Source organism: Neolamprologus multifasciatus, chromosome 10 (assembly GCF_963576455.1).
Source record: "Neolamprologus multifasciatus chromosome 10, fNeoMul1.2, whole genome shotgun sequence".
NCBI lineage: Eukaryota > Metazoa > Chordata > Actinopteri > Cichliformes > Cichlidae > Neolamprologus > Neolamprologus multifasciatus.
The window spans coordinates 24227179-24247590 of NC_140448.1; the positions used below are offsets into that span (position 1 = coordinate 24227179).

Consider the following 20412-nt stretch of genomic DNA (forward strand, 5'->3'; position numbering starts at 1 on the left):
TTTAAAATTGATACGAGTACATACAAATGTGCACTGTATGCACTGATCTTAAATACTGCAATTCAGTGTATAAATAACTTCATTGTTTAAGCCTCTTCATCAATACAACAACTGGCCTGAATTGTTAGGAAAAGAAAACGAACGGGCAGGTCGGTGCTAAAATTCGTGCCAGACCATTTGTATGCCGGTATGTTTTTTGAGGGGTGATGAAAACATGAGAGCCAGGAAACGCCCCCCTCCTCCACACACACGGAGCAAATTCAGCCATGCACACTGAGGGCCAGCTATGCTGTGAAGGTCAGAAAGCACTCGCTGGCTGCCTGGCTGGCACGGTTTAAACCTTTAACTGCTGCCAAAACTGCTAAACTATAACCAGCCACCACAAACTTCTCCTAAATGATCTCTTATGGGCATGAATTTAAAAGGCAACCTGTATTTGACTTCGAGTGATACAACCTTGTACTGTAACTGACTCTGCTTATTTAGATTTGCTCCCACACTACTAACGTGGTTATTACAATTAAAACACGCTTTAAGCAGCCATGAAAGACCCAACTTATCTTGCACTCACTTTACCCTTTACACGGAGTGAACGCATCAAGCGACGCATTTGAAACACTGATAAACGTAGGCAAAGGTGGACTTTTGTTCTCTGATATTACACGGGGAGTACGGCGTATTTGCAAAGGCACAAGTGGAGAGCACAAAATCATCTACCGCATAATGTGTACCCCTGTACTGGTTTGCATTAGTCATCCTTTGATTGGCCATTTAAAAGCAAAAACAAACAAAATAAAAAATAAAAAAATCCAGCAGCACAATCCTAACGTCTTTTAGTTCAAAGTTCTGGAGTCAATACTGCCATTTTTAGAGCTGCTTAACTGAAATCCTTTCATTTGTATTTCATCAACCTTACCACCAACTTTAGCACCAGATACTAATGAAGCCAATTATTTAAAAGCCATAACCCCAAAAGCTCAGAGTGGACTTCAAACGTTTTAATGTCAAAACCAGATTCTTTAGCAAGCACTATAATTATAGACAAATGATTAAATCAGTTTGATCATTGGTCACCTTTTTTCTTCGGTCCATTCTTCTGGGAGTCGTCGTCACCGTTCTTTTCCTCTCCCGAGTCGTCTGACTTGGCCTTCACGTTCTCCTTGCTCTCTTCATTGCTCTCCCTTTTCTCCTTTGACTCCTTTTTAACCATCGTCTTTTTGGTGCCCTAAGTAGACGGGAAACACATTCAAACCGCTATTTAGAGGAGGCGAAGAAAAGTCCATGAAAGGAGACTGAGACAATTTCATGTAAGACTTGAATTATATGGAACTTGCCACAATGAATTCTTAATACACTTGCTTAAGAAATTACACTGGCAAAGATTCTGTATAATGTTACACATTTTTACCATTTGATTTCAGTAAAATCTGAACTGGAAGCATTATTTAAAAACCTTTAACAGTTGGCACTTTGACTGGACAGGTTAGCTTTCAGTAACCAAGGGCTCATTTTCCCTAAACCAACATCACTTTTAGAATCTTGACCTAGAGTTGAGCAACTCGGTATATTGTACCGATAAAGAAGTTTGCAATAAATCGAATGCAAACAGGAAAAAGAAGCTCCTACAGCAGCAGTCTAGTGTGTAAAATCAAGAGGCTTTGGATTAATAAATATTGTGGGATTGATGTTTAATGAAGGCTAAAACTGCAAATACCCACCAGGTCATAAAGGTAATTGGGACAAAGGCAACTTTGCTTGTGGTTTGGGGTTTACGTGACCTTTTTTTGGGACTGCAGCAGAGTAACACACTGCTCCTACTGCCCTACACCCCAGCCTATCCTGGCACAGTAACGGACACTGGGTAGTTCACCATATATAAAGTGGCTCTTCTGGTTATCTTTGCTCCCAGAGCTGATATAGTAGTTTATTCAAATCAGCCGCTCCTCTGTGTTACGACAGCTCAGCTATCAGCAACATGCATATCTGCAAACTCTGGCACTCCTGAGGTCTTTGCACAAGAGTCACGTAAATTTGTGTTAAGTTGGATAAATAAAAGCAAGTTCATTTCCATGAAAACACACACACACACACACACACACACACACACACACACACACACACACACACACACACACACACACACACTTTATTAAGTTTAATATGATCATACAAACTCAATTCAAAGACCAGACCAGGTATTTCTGAACAACAGTAAGAAAGAAAGCAGTCTGTAAAAAAACGCAACATTAAAAAAAAGTGCAAAATATTAAATTATACTACAAAATAAAAGCAATTTGAAATTAAATTACACCAAAAGCTGAAGGAACCCATTTCAAATCTTGCTACTGAAAGCATTTGTATTACACATAACTTTATTTGTTTGTAGCATTAAGAGAGACAACTTGTAATCTGTCTTTTTAACTTTGTATCTCCAACAGAAAATTAAGAATCTTGCAAGGCTCGAACGCTCCACTTTGCTGAAAATAATTACCTCAGGTGAACATAAACCAGATCACTCATAATTCTTAATACGATTTCAGACAGTGACTGCACATCTGACCTTACACACCAGCTACATTCCTTTCAAATATATAACTGTGTACTATGCAAAGCTGACACGTGCTGGGCCTAAACATTACATACTGTGAAGTTTATTTTTGAGACTTACCCTACAATGATTCAGTCAGCTAATATATTATTAACCCCTTTAACCAATGTAAAATTCTTCCAAAGAAATCACTGAGCTATAAAGACAAAAAAAAAGTTAAACCAACTCCAAAAGAATGTTAACTTTTTACCTCAGATGGCATCCAACCCCTATATTATACAATATAGAGAACACAAATAGCACAAAGCAAAGAAGTCTGGCTTTATTGGGTTATCGCTGTTATCATCTTTTGCCAACTCTTTCTTTAGGCCAAGCTTAGAATGAACAAATCTTTTAAATCTAATTTGGAATAAAATGGGATAAATGAGAAGGAAAGAAAAAGAACAAAATCCTAACAGCGCAACAGGTTTTCCGAATTCAGTAGTGCAGAGTTTTGTAGCAATACTGAGTCTGAAAATCACTTTCTGTTCTAGCACATGTAGTACTGTTTTATTCAACAGTCCAAATTCTTGTCTACATTTATCTACTATGCTGTGCCCTTGATGGCAATCTACGATGCTCATTTCTGCTTTTTGGCTCCACTGCAGCAATTTTTATTTTAGCGCCTGTCTCCTTAACACCCCCTCTCCCTCTGACCCCACTTCCGATTGACTGCCCCTCACCAGGCTTCCGAAAAGAGCACAAAACTTGTAGGCTCCGCCTCCTCTGACATCAGATCATAATAGCTTATAAAACCCTTTGACATCAGCTGCTTTGAGCAGCCTGGAGCTTGAACATCTGACTCAGAGATTACATTTACAAATATGCTGACCTCATTATATGAGCTCCACCATCATATGTGACAGAAACAAAGGAACAACACAACAGGCCCCCCTCAAAAACTGCATAATGAATCAAAAACATGGCACCGGTGACCATTACATGACTCAGCAGATGATGATGATGATGATGCAAAATGACACTGACAGAAGAATCATAAAAAAATAAAAAAGTCATTAACTTACTGCTCACTGAGTAATGATTGTTGTTAATGGGAAGAAAATACTGAGATTTCCTCTGAGTTTAAATGGACAGAAGTTGACAGTTTGGCTCATAACAAAGGCTCTCCTAAGGTTACCATGGGATACGGCCACTTAAAGGCACAAGGCTTACCCAGTGTCTTAAAAGAAATGTTCAAAAACTTCTTTCACATACAGAAAAATTACAAATAACAGTCACAGCACAAATGTCTTTAGTCAAAAAGTGAGTTATCTGGATTTTTGTTTAACTCTAAAAAGGGTAAAGCGATACCTCTGTGAGTGTAATGCTAAGTTTTACATATTTCACTTGTTTTTGGTCTAAAAATCAGATACAGTTATTGAAAGTGAACAGGTAGGCAGGCAGCAGGGTTCATGGGTTGAACTTACAGTGAATTTCCATGAGTCTCTGACCTGCCTGACAGTCGGCGGGCAGGACACGGTCCGTGTCACTGCCTCGATCTGAACAGAGGGAGGGAAGAGCAGTTTAGAGAAGACAATGAGGTGGACCATGATGCACAGACAGACAAACACACACGTGCGGTATGTAAAGATGTTTAAAAAAAAAAAAGAAGAAGAAGCTCTAATGCTAAGCAGTTAAAATGGATCAAAGCTTTCTAGCACCTGACCAATTAACCAGTGTACTTCCCAACCCTATAGTTAGAATCTGGTAGTTTTCGGATATAGTGCAGATCAGACCTACTGGGCTTTTATAGCCTGCGCTCCTCTACTCCAACAACATCATGCTTTTTATTGGTGTTGTCAAAAACAATGAAAATGCCAAGTCAATGTTGCACAAGCTGTGGATAATAAGAAGCATCTGCTGCAACTATTAGTCGGCCGAGCTCCCTCTGGGCCTTCCACAGTACAGCCAAGCTCATCTCAGTGGAGACAAAGCTAATGTGTGTCATAACATCAAGAGGTTTTATTGCTGTGAAATCTGTGCAGCTTGGAAGAGGAGTGAGGATACTTTCAGCGATGACAGAATGGTGTGCGATAAACCATTAAAGGATCAGGTGTGAGCGGTTCAGTGAGTTTTCTTAATCAATAACACTGCTGTCTGCATTTTCAGCCGCACAAAGCTAGGATCACAACGATGCTGAGTCATTCTTCCTGCGCTACAGGAAGGCACTGGTGACGCGTCTGTTTCAGCCACTTTCATAATGAGACATTTCTAATCCCGAGCATAGGAACAGTTAACCAAAAACCCAGCCCAGAAAGCAGCACCGCCCTGCTATTTACGGTGGGTGAATGAAAGAAAGAAAATTACAGGCAGGACACTGATGAGATGATAAAAATGGGGTGAAAAATGAAAATACAATCAGGTATAGATGACATGACACCAGAAGCCACTGTGGACTAAACAGTCACATGCATGTATATGGCTTTTCTCCCCGGACTGCAGGGGAAGAGGGGCTTTCTTCTGCCTGCATGACTCAGACAACCTACAGTTATATATGTGGCAGTAGCTACTTAGGCTGCTGCTCTCTAAGAGGTGTGGAGTGGTTCTGACTGTAATGGCACAAAAGGGCTAATAACATGACACACTGAATTTTATACAATTATTTTTTGCAAATTTTTAAATATAAAAACATTAAATTGTAATAAATTAAGATGGATTAGGGAGATTTTTGCACTTCAGTGTTCATCATCATAATTATTCCCCACTAGGCAAGTGGGCCAGTGGATCCAATTTTTACTAGCCCACAAGCCAATTTAATTATTTTATGTACCAATATCCTCAATATAGCAACACAGCATAATTTGTTGATAGTGGAGTACATGCATGCTCCTACAAAAAGCTGGAGTGGCTGTGGTCAGCCTGAAGCAAAAAATCTGAAAGGTTAAAAATCTAGCACCTTCTTAATAAGATAAGATAACCTTTATCAGTCCCACACGTGGAAAATTTGTTTTGTCACAGCAGGAAGTGGACAGTGCAAAAGTTATGTAGCAAAATTAGAATATAATAAGAATAAATACAGTATACAACTGTACAGAATAGAATAAAATAAAATACTATATACAGTAGAATAAAATATAATAAAATATGTTGGTTGTGTTAAACAAACTGATGGTGGATGGGAACAACTGAGAAAACGGCTTTTCTTCACATGTAAACTGAGGGGCCAGTTCAGCAAGTTTGCATCACAGGTCAACCAATAAGTCGCAACGCTGTAAGTGACCCAAACAGGATCTGCTGCCTAATCAACTTGACTAGTATAAGCACGACAACAGTCGCCCCAAAGCATTTTATACTGTAAGGTAAGCATGAGCCAGCAAAATCCCAACAATCACATGACTCCCAATGAGCAAGCATTGGGACGGAAAAAGGGCCTTTTAAACAGGAAGAAGCCGTCATCTGCAGCAAGCGGTTGGGGGTGAGGGGAGGAAGACAACCTCTTTATTTGATGATTATTCTAAACATTTGTCCCAAAACAGAGGTGTGTACACGCTTTTCAGTTTTTCACTGATTTAAAAAAAAGAAAGAAGAAGAAATAAAAAAAAAGTGCAACCTAGCTTGATTAGTATTACAAAACTGTTGCTAAACTTGGATCCAATTTATTCATCTAATTAATCTTACAACAAAAAAGTAGCATAAACCCTTTTATTACTAATTCAAATCTACTTTCAGTGTCTGGACTTTACACTTTGTTAAAATATAGTTGTAATGTGTTTTGTCTAAATGTGTTATTGCACCGCACGTTTCTTTGAATCTCTGCGGGCTGCCCAAACAAGTGTGAAGTACTTTCTGCTTGCATTGCTGTGCTGTAGTTCATGTTGTATCATGGAAGACAATTTTAAAACTTAAAAAAAAAGCAGATTAACTTCATGCTTACTGACAGACCTTAGGTTTGACTTTAACCACAGCACTGGAAAATTAAAGTACACTATGCAAATTCCCCACCTTCTCTTAAATATCAGAGTCCCCTGCATGAGTAATCCGTGGAATTGAGTGACTGATTTACACCTTTGAATGTTGCATGATGGATGGCGAACTTCAGCCCCCCCCCCCTAAGAATAGCACCACCACAGATCCAGGGGTGGCTTCTTCGAGGGGGGATCCCTAAAAGGACATCCTTTCCCAGGCCTTGGCCTACCTCCAGACTCCACCCTTCCCACCAGTCCTGCAGGTTATTCCTGGTGCTGATGATATGACCCACATTTTCGTGCTCGAGGACACGCTCTCTCCTTCATGTTCCCTCAGACCTGCCTGCCTAAAATAGGGGAGGTTACCGGGGGTTGCTTGCCCAGTGACATACTGTCATCCAGAGACCAGAAATAGAAAACAGTTCTGGGGGGTGACTGACTGCTGGTGCTACTCTTGGTGGACACAAATTAGACACATCCCACAGCTGACCTGCAGCTCTAAGGGACAAGTGCAGTTTAGAGGGGAGGGGCTTAGAGTGTCATGGACCTCTGGGTAAAGCTTATATGCAGGCGGGTTTCAGGATGAGTTAATCACTAGCAGAGTAGAGACTTTTTTTTAATGTACATTAATGCAATTTTAACAGACTCCCACCTCCTTACAAGTTATTTTGCTACATGACAGGAGACAGCGCAGGCCCAACAAACCTGTAAACATCCCTCAAATTTGAAGGTTTAACACTAAGGTGCTACTGCAGGATCAATGACTCATTTGGACGTTTTTTAAGGCATTTAAGTAACCAAATAGGAAGCTTGAAGACTCAGAACAGCTTACTCCTAGAAATAGCTAACATTTTAATCACAATAAAACATGCAAAGTCATTTTAAACTCACTGAGTTTAAAATGACTCAGGCCTTAGATACTGTCACAATTTTCTCTTTTTGAAAGAAAAAAGAAACTAATCCTTAAGAGTAAAAAAAAAAAATTGGCAGCTGCTCGTTTTGTGGTCAGCCATCTGTGCTTTGTCTCCACAGATGGAGACATGGTGGCAAATCTTGGCTAACCCACACCTTAAAAGAAACAATCAATCCTGGGGACACAAAGTCAGGGCCAGCAGAAGCAGACTGCTCTGTCTGGATGTGCTGTTTAGCTGGCGTGTAATTACAGCCACTAAAATACCCATTGAAGAAAGCTGCAAACACCCACTACAGCAAAGTGTAGCAGGCTCGACTCCTCATTTTGCTTGGTGAATATTTTTAACTTAAAAGTTACTGAAATCTGCTTCCAACTCTAAACTGTTGCAACGCTTGTGTTCCCTCCGGTCTTCACCTTCTTCCCATTACTATAAAAAGGATTTCCTCCAGACCCCGTAACACCACAGCTCGCTTATAAAGGCTCCAGTTCGTACATTCGTCCCAGAGCAGTCTCTACATGCTCTACCTCAGATTTTGTGACCCTTTAACCTGCAGAAATTTTCTGCAATTTTGGTCCATATTTTTCAAAGACACAACAACTCCTGAACACAAATTTTCAAAAACCTTTCTGCTAATGCTTTTCTCTACAAGACAGATGTGCTCCGAAGGAATGGGTTGAAAGAACCAATTCTAAAAAGGAAAAGTTCTCTAACCAGAATGAAATGACATATCATCATATCAGTCTACAGCTGAAACCTAATGCACCAGCTGAGCGCAAAAGAAAAAAAAAATGCAAATCAGATATATCTCATAGTATAAAAAAAAACCTGTTGCGCACGTATGGATGTCGCGGCTTCTACTCAAACATCAAACAATGTAGTCAGCTGAAACAGAGCTTAATCTCTCCAGTGTATCTTCTACATGTACCAGGCTACAAAAATACAACACGCAGTAATAACAATAACAACAACCACCACCTACCTGCATGTCTTTAGTTGCAATCTCCCCTGGAGTTGGCCAGCTGTTCGTATCTCCGAAGTCTCCAACCTGAGGACAAAAAAACAAAGAAATTACGAAGAAATTGGGGAAAAGAGGGGGAAAAAACCCATCCGATTGCTGCTTTTCTGTTTAAAAATGTCAATTTCTTCAAGAAATAGAGAAAAAGGGAAAAAAGATAAACACCTCTCAGGTTAAAATGCAGTCTAAAAACTGATCATGTCTGAACAGGCAGTACCGCTGTAGTCCTTACACCTTAAGCTCAAGTATAATCTGGTTAAAAAACACTTTACATGAGTGTTTTTACAGCTTTTACTGTTTATCTTCAGCAATGTGTTGCCGGCTGATTGCCAGTTTCTGTCTTTTGTTCCTGGGACTGGGTAGTTAACTCCAAACCAGCCATAAAAAGTTTATGGTCAAGGTGTGGCTACAAACCACCAACTGTAGAGTACTACAGTGTCAGACAAAAGGGGTGGGAAGTTCTGAATGAAAGGCTTCATCTCGCATGCCATTGGTTCACTGCGAGCACATCTGCATTCCAGCATGTGAGAGGAGGTGACTGCACATTTCTCGAGGCATTAAATACCTGCGCTCGAGCTGTCACATGGGGGGGGGGGAAAAACAACTTTCCTTCAGCTCATGTCATAAAATAAAGGCTGTCATCTCATTTACACTCAGCAAATATTTCATTAGATACATTTTTCTAATACCAGGTAGGACCGCCCCTTTTTCCATCAGAACTGTGTTAATAGATTTATTAAGTTTATGGAAAGATTTCTTGGGTGATTTTCGTGCATATTGACAAAATATCATCAGGTTGCTGCAGATTTGTCAGCTGCACATCAAATTTGCACTATTGGGTTGAGATCTGGGCACTGTGGAGGCTGTGAGCTCATAATCATGTTCAAGAAACCAGTTTAGAGAAGACTTGAGCTTTGTGGCATGAAGACTGATCATGATGGAATAGCTTTACTCGAGCAGGCTGCAGTGTTTAGTTTCAACTAGGCATCATTTTAAAGGGGACCAAAGTGTGCCAAGAAATTACCCCACACACTTTACACCACCAGCAGCAGCTGAGACAATTGGATCTACACTTTAATGCCATTAATGCCAGTTTCTGATCCTACCATCCAAATGTCACAGCAGAAACAGACTCAGAACACAGATTTTGTTGATTCAATCTTCTAATTTCCAGTTTTGCTGAGCCTGTGTGAACTCTAGCCTCGTTTTGGTCTTCTTGCCAGGCAGGAGTGGCACCCAGTCTAGTCCCCTGCTACTGCTGACATTTTGACACCAAAGCAGAAAGCCTGATACTACAACAGAAATAAAAAGCCACTTCACCTATTATATAAAATCTTAATTTCTTGGCTGGGAATTATTACACAATGACAGACAAAAATAAATCTTATAAGCTTACTCGATGGGGGGAAAGTGTCTAATTTTTCCCATCAAGTAAGCTAATTTCCCTTTGGACAAATTCCCATCAACACAATCTGGATTTTAAAAGCACTGAATTTTCCTTCGAGATTTTTAAAAACAAATTGAGCCATATTAATACGTTTAGAGCTCGTAATTATTATAAACCCTTTACCTGTCCACTGCTTAACATTCAACACACGGACAAACGCATGCAAAGTATTACCTTGCCACCACGCCTGGCTTTAGGTGGGTTGCCTGCTCTCACTACCTTGGCAGGGCCGGTGGACTCTGTGGGGACACAAAGATGACTGACATTACAACTTGGTCTGCATACATGAACAGAGTAAGACAGAAGCACAAACATTTATATGCATTTGATTAAAAATGAAGAGTCTTGTAGGGAGGAAAAAAACCCTGCATAAGACAAACTTGCTTCTTTCTCCCACAGGTACTCGCTTGCTTGTCTTTCAAACAGTTCAATTTACATTCTCATTACTTGTCTTATCCACCAGCAGCAGGCAGGTTCTCGGTGAATAATCTGGCTTTATGCGTCTTATTTCCCCTTTAATAAACTGCTGTGGTGTCTGTTTTCACATAAACTAAACTACAAGCCGACACCATCATTCTTCTTTTCTGACTCTGTTGCATCCAGCGACATCACTGCAACAAACCCACACAACACAATCACTCGAATAAGCAGCCACAACAGGAGAATACAAATTCAAAAAGTGCATTGAACAACATGTCAAGGCATGTCAGAAACTCTTCCTCTTATATTTAATATAATCACACTACGGACGGACAAGCGCCTGTTTTTACGTGTTGTCGTTAGCAACAATGATGGTAAAACCATTGCGTGGCTCTGCTGTCCGCTTGTTTGTTTTCTACGTAAACCTTTCACAATAAAGCTCAAGATCCTGTTGAGACCTTTAAAAATAAACTGAATCACATGAAAGAGTATGCAGAGAGTTTACGGATGAGAAGCAAAAAAGAGCCGCCAGGTGCTAAAAAATAAACCTTAGTCTCAAATTTTGAAAATAAATTAAAAAAAAAAAAAAAAAAAAAAAAAAGGTGGCCGTTACAACTTATTTCTAAAAACGTATAGCTTCATGCATCGGTTGAAACACTCGACTCCAGGTACACGACGCCCAGCTGGAAACACTTCACGCAAGTCGAGCTGCCCGAGATTCACAGAATTTACAGAAAATGTTACATTTTTGTGATTTATATCGTTATCGGACGATAGAATTCTCATATCGGGATATGAGATTTTGGTCATATCGCACAGCCCTACTGGGAAAGTCATAATTCGACAAAAATCAGCCTTTACAGACGTTTCTTTTAGCTCCTGCACCTGATTAGACATTTTCTCAGCATTGGTAATAGGCCAACACACAAATTTTTGTGATTTATATCGTTGTCAGGACGATAAATGTCTTATATTGGGATATGAGATTTTCGTCATATCGCACAGCCCTAGTGATGGTGATAAAATTCTTGGCAATAAAAGCGAAAGATTTTCAAGAGCTTGAGGTTATGTTAAGTTAAAGTATAAAAACCAACAAATGTTTTATATTTTTCCTTTAAAAATGGAGCACTTAGCATACCGAACACACAAACCAACCAATAAAGGATTAAAATATATATATTACTCAACTGAGGCCTGTCAGCTAATGTGTTGTGTATTTTGTTGGCTCTTCCTCAGAACAATAAAATAAAACATCACAGCAGGATCTGAATTATTCCTTAAAATAAATACATAAAACAGCAGGTGATCTCCATACAACATGACCAGCTCAACAGCAGCACACACCACCATCTCTTACATGAATGTAAATTAGTAGATATAGGATTTAAACAAAGGGTTAAACGCTTAGTAACAAATTATTGCTACAATCCAGCTACAATTACAACAATTATCCATAAAATAAAAAAAGAACACAGAGAACCTCGGAAAGATAGACACAAACGTGTTACCTTAAACCAGTTCTGAAGAAAACGTGCACGTTATTATCAGCCTTTAAAGTGAGTCTGGTATTGCTGTAGTTTCCCCCCCCAATGAAAATGATAGTCACACTCGCCACCTCATTGTCTGGCTCATGCCCTGAAATCAGAGATGTTTCCTCCTTTCCATCTCCTCCTGCACTGTCACCAGCCACAGTGACACGAGCGAGGCAACCAGCTCCCAGGCATCAGTTCACACCAAAGAGTAAATCTTACTAAGCGCCTTGAGGACAATCACCAGGAAGAAAGAGAGCAGGGGGAATAAAAATCCTCTGGCGGATACATCGCCAAAAGCACAAAGAGAAGCAGCATGCCGGGGTTTCAGTAGAGGCGTCTATGCTCTACATGTTAATGACAGCAAGATATTTCCGGTTTGGAGGACAGTACAGCCAAACAGGAATTTCTAGGCCCAGAAAACCTACTTATATTTTCAATGCATATACCTTCTGAATCGCATGTCCACATAACACCCATCACTCAAATCTTGTCTTTTCACCGTTCAAGTAACCGTAAACAAAAGAAACTGTTTCCAACTTAGAAAAAAAAAAGCATCTAACCTCACATTTAGGAAGGAAAAAAAACAAACAAACAATACTTGGGAATCTGTATGAAAATGGCACAAACTTATAAAGACCCAGGCAAACAGTATTGCTGATTTCATTGCCATTTTTCAAATTCCCAACGACCTCCAGTAATGACAAAGCTTCTGGTGTCTAAAAGGTTTGCAGTCACAGTGCATGAATGAACATTTAAAAGTAGAAACAACAGGAAACAATGAGATTAAAACCTTAACCAGTGCAACATGTTTAGCTGCTGTAAAGCAGCTGTGTACAGGCGCCTTCAGTGGTGTCCCCTGACTCCAACTCCAAAGGGACTTACCATACTCCTCGTCTCAAACTATCTCTCAATGATCTAATAATCTCTCAAGGTTAAACACCATAGTGTTTTAAAATAAAATGAATAGTTAGCTTAGGACATGGTCAAAGTTGGCATTGGTTTTCAATACCGATGTTTGCAATTAACTAACCAACATCCAATATCAACCACCGATTTTCTATTTTGTTTTAGCTTTGTTCATTTAGCACCGGAGAAACTGATAAGAAAATATAAAGAACAAACCTCTTGTTTTCCCTTGTTGGTTCATCTCACTGCAGCTGAAAACTGATAGACGGACAACTGGCAAATGAGATGTCTAAGAGCAGGCAGTAGGGTCTGGCATCAACTGTTCTGACGATATAGCCTCAGTTTAAAGTACTTAAAATCTAATTGGTGCTTAGACAAACGGCAGACAGATACCCAAAACAAACCCATTCTTAATCACGGTCCACTTCACAGGTCAGAGCGTTTGCATGTGTTAGAAACAGAACAACACTACGAATAACAAAAGGTTGGGCTGGGTGAGAAACCTACAACTGCTGGGTAGAAACTGACCAAGAACCTACAGTTGTTCCCTGGGTGGAAATTTACCATCAGAAGAGTTTCAACTATTTAATAATTTAATAAATAGAAATATTAAAAGAAATGTGTCATGACAGTGTAAGAAGCCAATTCAGAGGCATACTGAGATTTTAAAAGGCCATTATGTACTTAAAGAACACTGAATGAACTCTAAATGGACACAAATTTACAGCCTTTTATTATTCAGCTCTGTTAAGAAGTGCAGTAAAAGTGTACGGGGGAAGGATGAGGGAGATAAGTGCAAACACAAGAGTCTACAGTATAATATAAGTTGGTCTTATAAGCATTCAGAAAAACAAACTAAAGGTCACGTTTACAGAGAGCATGACTGTAGAGAATTCTTTTCCCCTTAAATCCGCTATAGGTAGTAAATATGATTTTTGATTTGGGTATCTGTCTGCCGCTTGTCTAAGCACCAACAAATTTCCCACGTGTGGGACTAATAAAGGTTATCTTATCTTAAAGACAAAACTAAACATCAAAAGAAAGAAGATCCAGAATTTAACTAATTCTCCTTTAGTTTGGCTTTCCGATTGTATTCTCTCATCTCAATGCTTGCTGTTGTGCAGTCTCTTTTTCCCAGGCTGGGAACGCCGTCATAAGCCGATTCTGAGGCATTTTAAGTACAAGTCAGGATGAGGAAAACACTGAAAGCCACAGCAAATGCTTCGCCAGCTAATCGCATGGAATTATATTAAATTAGCCACTGAATTCAAAATTTCTATACAGAAATGTGTGTACATTACCCATGATGCAAGTTGACCAGTTTGGTTAGCAATTCAATGCTAAAGACCTCAAGATGGTCACATTAAGCAGATGACAAAGAGGAGGCGGCAGAGGTTTTCTTTTTCAACATCACTCTTCAGCCCATGTGGAGCCACAAATATCCTTACACACAGGCTTAATAATCAGAGTTAACCTTCAAATCAGTTGTTTTTAATCAAATAGAGCACTGCAAGCTGAACCTCATGTCTCTTTACTGTCCCGTAGTATCCCTGGACTTCATTTACATGATTCCTGGACTTCAAACTTACACTGTTTGTTTAACTTTGAGCCATGAATTTAGGAGATGGTGCAACACTGGTTTAATTTGAGCTTCCTGACACTACAGTCTTTAACTTTTGCTTCATGCTAGGCCGTTTAGGAGCCTTGTATCCCCCAGGGATTACTCAACAGAAGTTGCGTAGTAAATAAAAAATTATTTCTTGGAGAGATCAAAGATGGGACGCAACATACGACAGCAATGACACAACATGAGCTAACAAACAGGGCGAGGGTGTGGTGTCTTTCTGATCGCTACTACATTTGTGCAATGCCTATTTAGATAAAACGGTATGAAGAACATTCAAAAACCACATTTTCTTTCAACATCAACCAGCCAGGAGAATCACAGTGTAACTGAATTCTGTGAAAGGTGTGTATATATATATTTTTTTTTTATATATATATATTTTTTAAACATCCTTCCTTTAAAAGAACAATTTTGAGGAGCAACAAATTTGCAGATCTTCTCTAATAACAAAGGATTTGTTGCAGATGCAAACAGCTCAATTTTTAGTCAGCCCCTCATTAGCTCCAATCAGAGGACTTCAGGTCTATCTCCCAGGCTACTACTTTGTTTTCATCAATGCAGTCTTTCATAAAGAAGCTGTGTGAAAATAATTAAACAGCTAAATGTTTGCTTTGTGAAACTGGCAGCTTTTTACCCTTAAACAAAAGCTTCTTATAACCCGGTGACGTTTCAGGTGGCGAACGCAACATCCCACACTTAGCAGGCATAAAGTTGCGTCAGCAGCTGGCCGCTTACACTAATCGTGGCTGATAATGTCACATGAATGTGCCAGTCTGATAAAACTCACTAATGGCAGGTGGAAACCGAAGGATTTCTCCAAATAGGAACCTGATTCTGCGCTAACCTGGTTTGCTATTTTAAGCTGGAACCCTCCAGTGCTAGTCGGCCTCATGACCGGACTTTTCAATCATCCTGGCCTGTAGTAATTTTACCACATTTTACCGCCAAAATTAGGAAAATTCCAACAGATACAATTTGAGACACAAGTGAAGTCAAGAAAAAAAAAATCCCTGAAATCTGTTTTGCTGTAATAGAATTTAAACCTGCAAAATCACTAAAAGTAGAAGACTTTTACAATTAATGGAAGAAAACTTTGGTTTATTTTGACCTAGATTTGTACATCCTTGTTCCTGACCTTCATAGGAAAATAGAAATGTGCAGCCAAAAGTGGACAAAGTGTGAACTATTACCCCTGCCTCTTCAGCTAAAGAATAAACGTCTCCACAGAAGATCCCGCAGAAAGTTATGAGACCAGCAACTGCGCAAAAAGCCTGACATCAAACTAATTTTCCTCCAAAAAAAATCCTGCAACTCTTCAATTAAAATTTGTACTCCCCTAATACCTAGGAAGAGCAAATGGCACTCCTCAGCTGGATAGTTTGTTCATGGTATGCTCAGCACCAAAAATAGCTTTAACTGGCCTTATAAGTAAAGATCCAAAGACACATGGATCATTTTCTCGTGTCACATTGTTCTGTGACCAAGTCTCAACTACCAAACAGGATGGAACATATCCTCCTGAACACAGGTAGGCATCTGCAAACACCTAAGATTTCCACCCACCCACCCACTTAAACTCCAGCCACATTTGGGTCAGGTTAATGCATAACTGAAACTCCTGCTCTCCTGTCAGCAGACCCATGTTGAAACACTGACCAGCGTAACAACTTTGCACTTATTTAGTCAAGGAATCCGTGTTAATTCCTCAAGCATTTAGCCCTCTCTTATCTTCTTAGTTTGCTTAGTGTATGAACAATAGTAGTTACAAAAAAATTCTCACTGCTCCTTGTTGTGCATGATTGTTCATTTTGTGCCTAATCACAGGAAGTGGGACAACGGAGGAAACACTCAACTTTCCTCGAGTCTTTCTACCTCGTCATTGTGACAGAGCACTCTGACGTGGCCTCCAACAATCAGGACTCTAGAGGAGCTGTTTCAGTTGGGCAAAAACACCAACTTTTAAAGTGCATTTAAAATCAAAACTCAAAATACTTTATTAATCCCTAAGGAAATTATGTTCTCTGTAAAAAATTATGGTCCTCTGTGAAAGGGGTGATGGCTTGCCCATTTTTGCTATACTCCGTACTGCTTCTGTGATTCATCTGCTTTTCTGGGAAATCAGCTGTTCGGTGGTATTAGGATTATTAAAGATAGATTTGCATGACCATTACATCAGTGAGCGAGTAAGTGCAGAACAGAAGCGGTAAGTGAGAGGAAAAAAAAGTGTGATTTTCTCTGGACGTAGTATCTATTACAGGTTCTAATCTTAAAAAAAAATAATAATTGACAAGTGACATCAGGAGCCAGGTTTACCATTAACAGCATCTATTAAGTTACTTATGTTTTGATTACCCCTCCCTTACCTGTGTAAGTGGTAGTGCCCAGGTAAATGAGGCTGGTAATGCAAAAGCAATGGGATTAGAGAGAAAACGTGGCGTCTTCCTGTAAGTGTGCATTGTGTTTAGTTTCAATTTAGAGTCACATTGTTTGGTTGATGTTTCCAATTTTTCCCCCCTTTTGATAATAACTACCAGATTTTTAAATATCGCTTCGACCACTTCTGGGAACCCAACAGCAGCAATGAACCAGACTAGTTCCTGAAACTGTAATTACATTTCATAGTCCACCAAACTCTGCAAAAAGTGGACAATCAAGTGTTGTTCAGTAGTAAAAAGCAAGCTGTTGAGCTAAACTGCCACCTCATGATCATCTGAGCCGCATGCTAGGAATCCTCCTCGACAGACATGTAAGCATTCCTTACAGGGCTGCCCAGTGTTCAGTGCACGTCACATGATGATTGCAGATGATAGTTTAAGGTCAGAGGAGAGCCTCCCTGGGCCAAGATGTTAGGCAAACTATAAGCTGATGCTCCTCAGGCAGTCACATCGTCAGTGGGTTCATATAAGATGTTCTTTGTGTATCCGACTACCTTCCAGGGAATTTAAGTAATGCAAGCAGTGACTGATTATTGCAGCAAGACTCCGTGGTATAGCCATTACCTTAACCTCTCTACTAATTTAATGCTTCAGCCCAAGAGTACAAACAAATGCAACATTTCCCTCATTAACAATTATTTCATGATACTTTTATAGTTGTAATGTCACTTGAGAAGCTAAAAATTGTATTGTTAACTGTATTAAGGGGACTCAATTTAAACCACAGAAATCCATCACAAATTTCATTGCTTCTGCCCAAAAGCAGAAAAAAAAATAAATAAATGTGATGTGGCCTTGTGTTCAGGTCTTTGAAATATTAAGGACGCAACTGTAAAATATTTTACCACAGGAATTATTGTTGATGTTGGACAGTGTTTGTGGTTTTGTTCACTATTGTTCTGACACAATAGCAGCTGGACAGCATCTTATCACACAAAAGTCACCTTGAAGACGGCACCTGAACGGGCGTGGTTGCACAGGTGGTCACTCCTAATTTCACTAGTGTGACTCTAGCATCAGTTTGAGCATTTAGCTGAAACTGATGACACAACCCTTCAGTTTTCTTCGTCCTGTTTGCGTCATAATGCTTCAGAATTATTACACAACTACTGTAACACCTATTTAAAATGCTCTCATAAGCCAAATTGTAGATTTTAATCTCTTTAATGTGGCCCATTTCACAATACTTTACTACACCACATCAAAAAGTTTCCATCTGTGATCCCAAACCTTCACTCCTGAGCTTTGCTTCATGAGTTTTAAGTGTTTTTGACTTTTGGTAACTTAAAAACCCTCTCTGCAGGTATGAGAGGCTGGTTGTTTTTTAAGTTTTATGGGGCCAACTGTAATAAAGTTCTGACAACTGTGCTACTGAAAGATGGGTGTAGGTATGACTATGTGTTACAAAGAGAAATGGCTAAATAACAGAAACCCTACAGAGAAAAAATGAGTGAAGATGTAAATGGGGGAGGAGGAGAGGGAAGTGTAGGACAATCACGTCATCAGACCATGTGGTGCCAACCTGAAAAAAAGCTCAGAATTAAAAAGAAAAGAATTTTATTTTTCCTGCGCATAAAGAAGAAACAAGAAGAATAAAACTCTGGCGAGAAGAATTAATCCGTGAGCTCATTTTTCATTAAAAGTAAATCAAAATGATACAAACAACTTCACCATTTGCTGTTTGCCGATCCTCAACATCAGCTGTATATGAACTGAGGCAAAGCCACTTAAATACAATCTAAATGCACAACAATTAAACAACGCTGCACTCGCACACAAACAAATGTTAAACTACTGAAAGCCAGTCATAAACTAAAACTAACTGAATTTGACTATAAGAAGGAGTGTCCATATTTTGTTTACAGTGTACACAAGACTAAATTATATGTAGCTTGAGCTGCGCATCAGCTGATCAAAGAAAGCACAACCTGTGGCACACCATTATTCCCCTTTTAAGCTTCACAGTTTGAGTGTTAGACCCTGATGAAAACTCTAGTCAGTAGGTCAAGTTTTTCTTTGCTGTGCTTCTACTCATTTTATTAATTATTTTTAATTTATACTAACAGAGTACCTCACTCTGTTAGTATACATGTCCTAAAAGTTTCTGCTTTTGAGGAGCACCTATCTGGGGTATATGCTTTAGAAACCACACAGCACTTCCATTTACCAAAAAACAAAAAAACAAAAAACAAAAAGACTGCTCCATGCTGATGGCTACTTAAGTTAGCTAGACCTATTCTCATGCATGTTACAGATGAGTCACCGACTGTTACATTTTTAAATGCTTTAAAAATAAATAAAATAAGATAGACAATGAGTTGAAAGGTGAGTCTTCAGAGTCGGGTAACACAGGGGTACTTTCAGCCTCCGGGAACCTTTTTAAGACTTCTAGGAAGCGTTACAGATAATTGTTCCTGTGTCTGCGTGCCAGATACTGGGAAATAGGTCTGTTCGATATAACGATATATATCGGATGACGATATAAAAACGTCTATCGTTTGTTTCGTGGTGTCGCAAAATAAACTGTTTACGGCAATATTTTTTCATGGTTCTGATGGTCACTGTAGTGGCTATATAAATTTCTATAAGTTCTCTCTTATATTTAATATAACCACACTAAGGAAGGACAAGTGCCTGTTTTTATGCGTTGTCGTTAGCAACAACGATGGTAACAGCATCGCGTGTCCGCTTGTTTATGTTCCACATAAACCTTTCACAATAAAGCTCAAGATCCTGTTGAGACTTTTCAAAATAAACTGAATCACGTGAAAGAGCAGATTATTTACGGATGATTAGTAAAAAAGAGCCGCCAGGTGCTAAAAAATAAACTTTAGACTCAAACGCTAGAACAGGCTTTTCCCCGCAGCACGCCGTGTAATAAATACTCACAAAGAAAATGGCGGCCGTTACAACTTATGTCTAAAAATGTATCGTTTCATGCATCGGTTAAAAACACTCCACTCCAGCTACATGACGCGCAGCTGGAAACACTTCCCGCAAGTCGAGCTGCCAGAGATTCACATAATTTACAGAAAATGTTAATTTTCGATATTCGATATTCAAAAATTTAACGATATAAATTTTTGTGATTTATATCATTATCGGGACGATAGAATTCTTATAATGGGATATGAGATTTTGGTCATATCGCACAACCCTACTGGGAAAGTCATAATTCGACAAAAATCAGCGTTTACAGACGTTTCTTTTAGCTCCTGCACCGGATTAGACATTTTCTCAGCATTGATAATAGGCCTACACAAAAATAAAGCACTGGGGACATCCACTTAGACAAAAGTGGAGCCTAAACACAAAAATGGGGGGGAAGAAAGATTTTGACAGAGCAAAATGTGATAAATATGCTGTTTGCAATTTCTCTCAACTTACTACTTAGCATCCACCAATGAAGAGGCTGAAACAACACCACGAGAAAATAAAATAGTCACAGCTGACTGGATTTACACCATTACATAATTTTTATTAGTGGTTTGACGGCAGCATGTAGTTGTAGTTGGATGTTCCCTGCAGGTAGTCCCCGAAACCGTTTGCTCCAGCAGCAGCTCACAACTAAGTACTCATAACAACTGCACAGACTGATGACATCCATTAATACTATAGAAATAG

General features: G+C 39.3%; 1 protein-coding gene across 7 annotated transcripts in view; it reads right to left on the reverse strand.

Moving 5' to 3' along the window:
* Nucleotides 1-20412, reverse strand: part of larp1 (La ribonucleoprotein 1, translational regulator) — a 48801-nt gene that overhangs the window by 17845 nt on the left and 10544 nt on the right. For 4 of the 7 annotated variants that reach the window (XM_085174749.1, XM_085174747.1, XM_085174750.1 and 1 more), the window contains exons 2-5: nucleotides 10043-10107; nucleotides 8386-8451; nucleotides 4015-4086; nucleotides 1075-1225 (exon numbers count right to left, since the gene is read on the reverse strand). In XM_085174749.1, the coding sequence (XP_085030875.1) occupies nucleotides 1075-1225; nucleotides 4015-4086; nucleotides 8386-8451; nucleotides 10043-10107 (354 nt within the window). The other 3 variants (XM_085174754.1, XM_085174753.1, XM_085174751.1) reach the window with 3 other exon arrangements.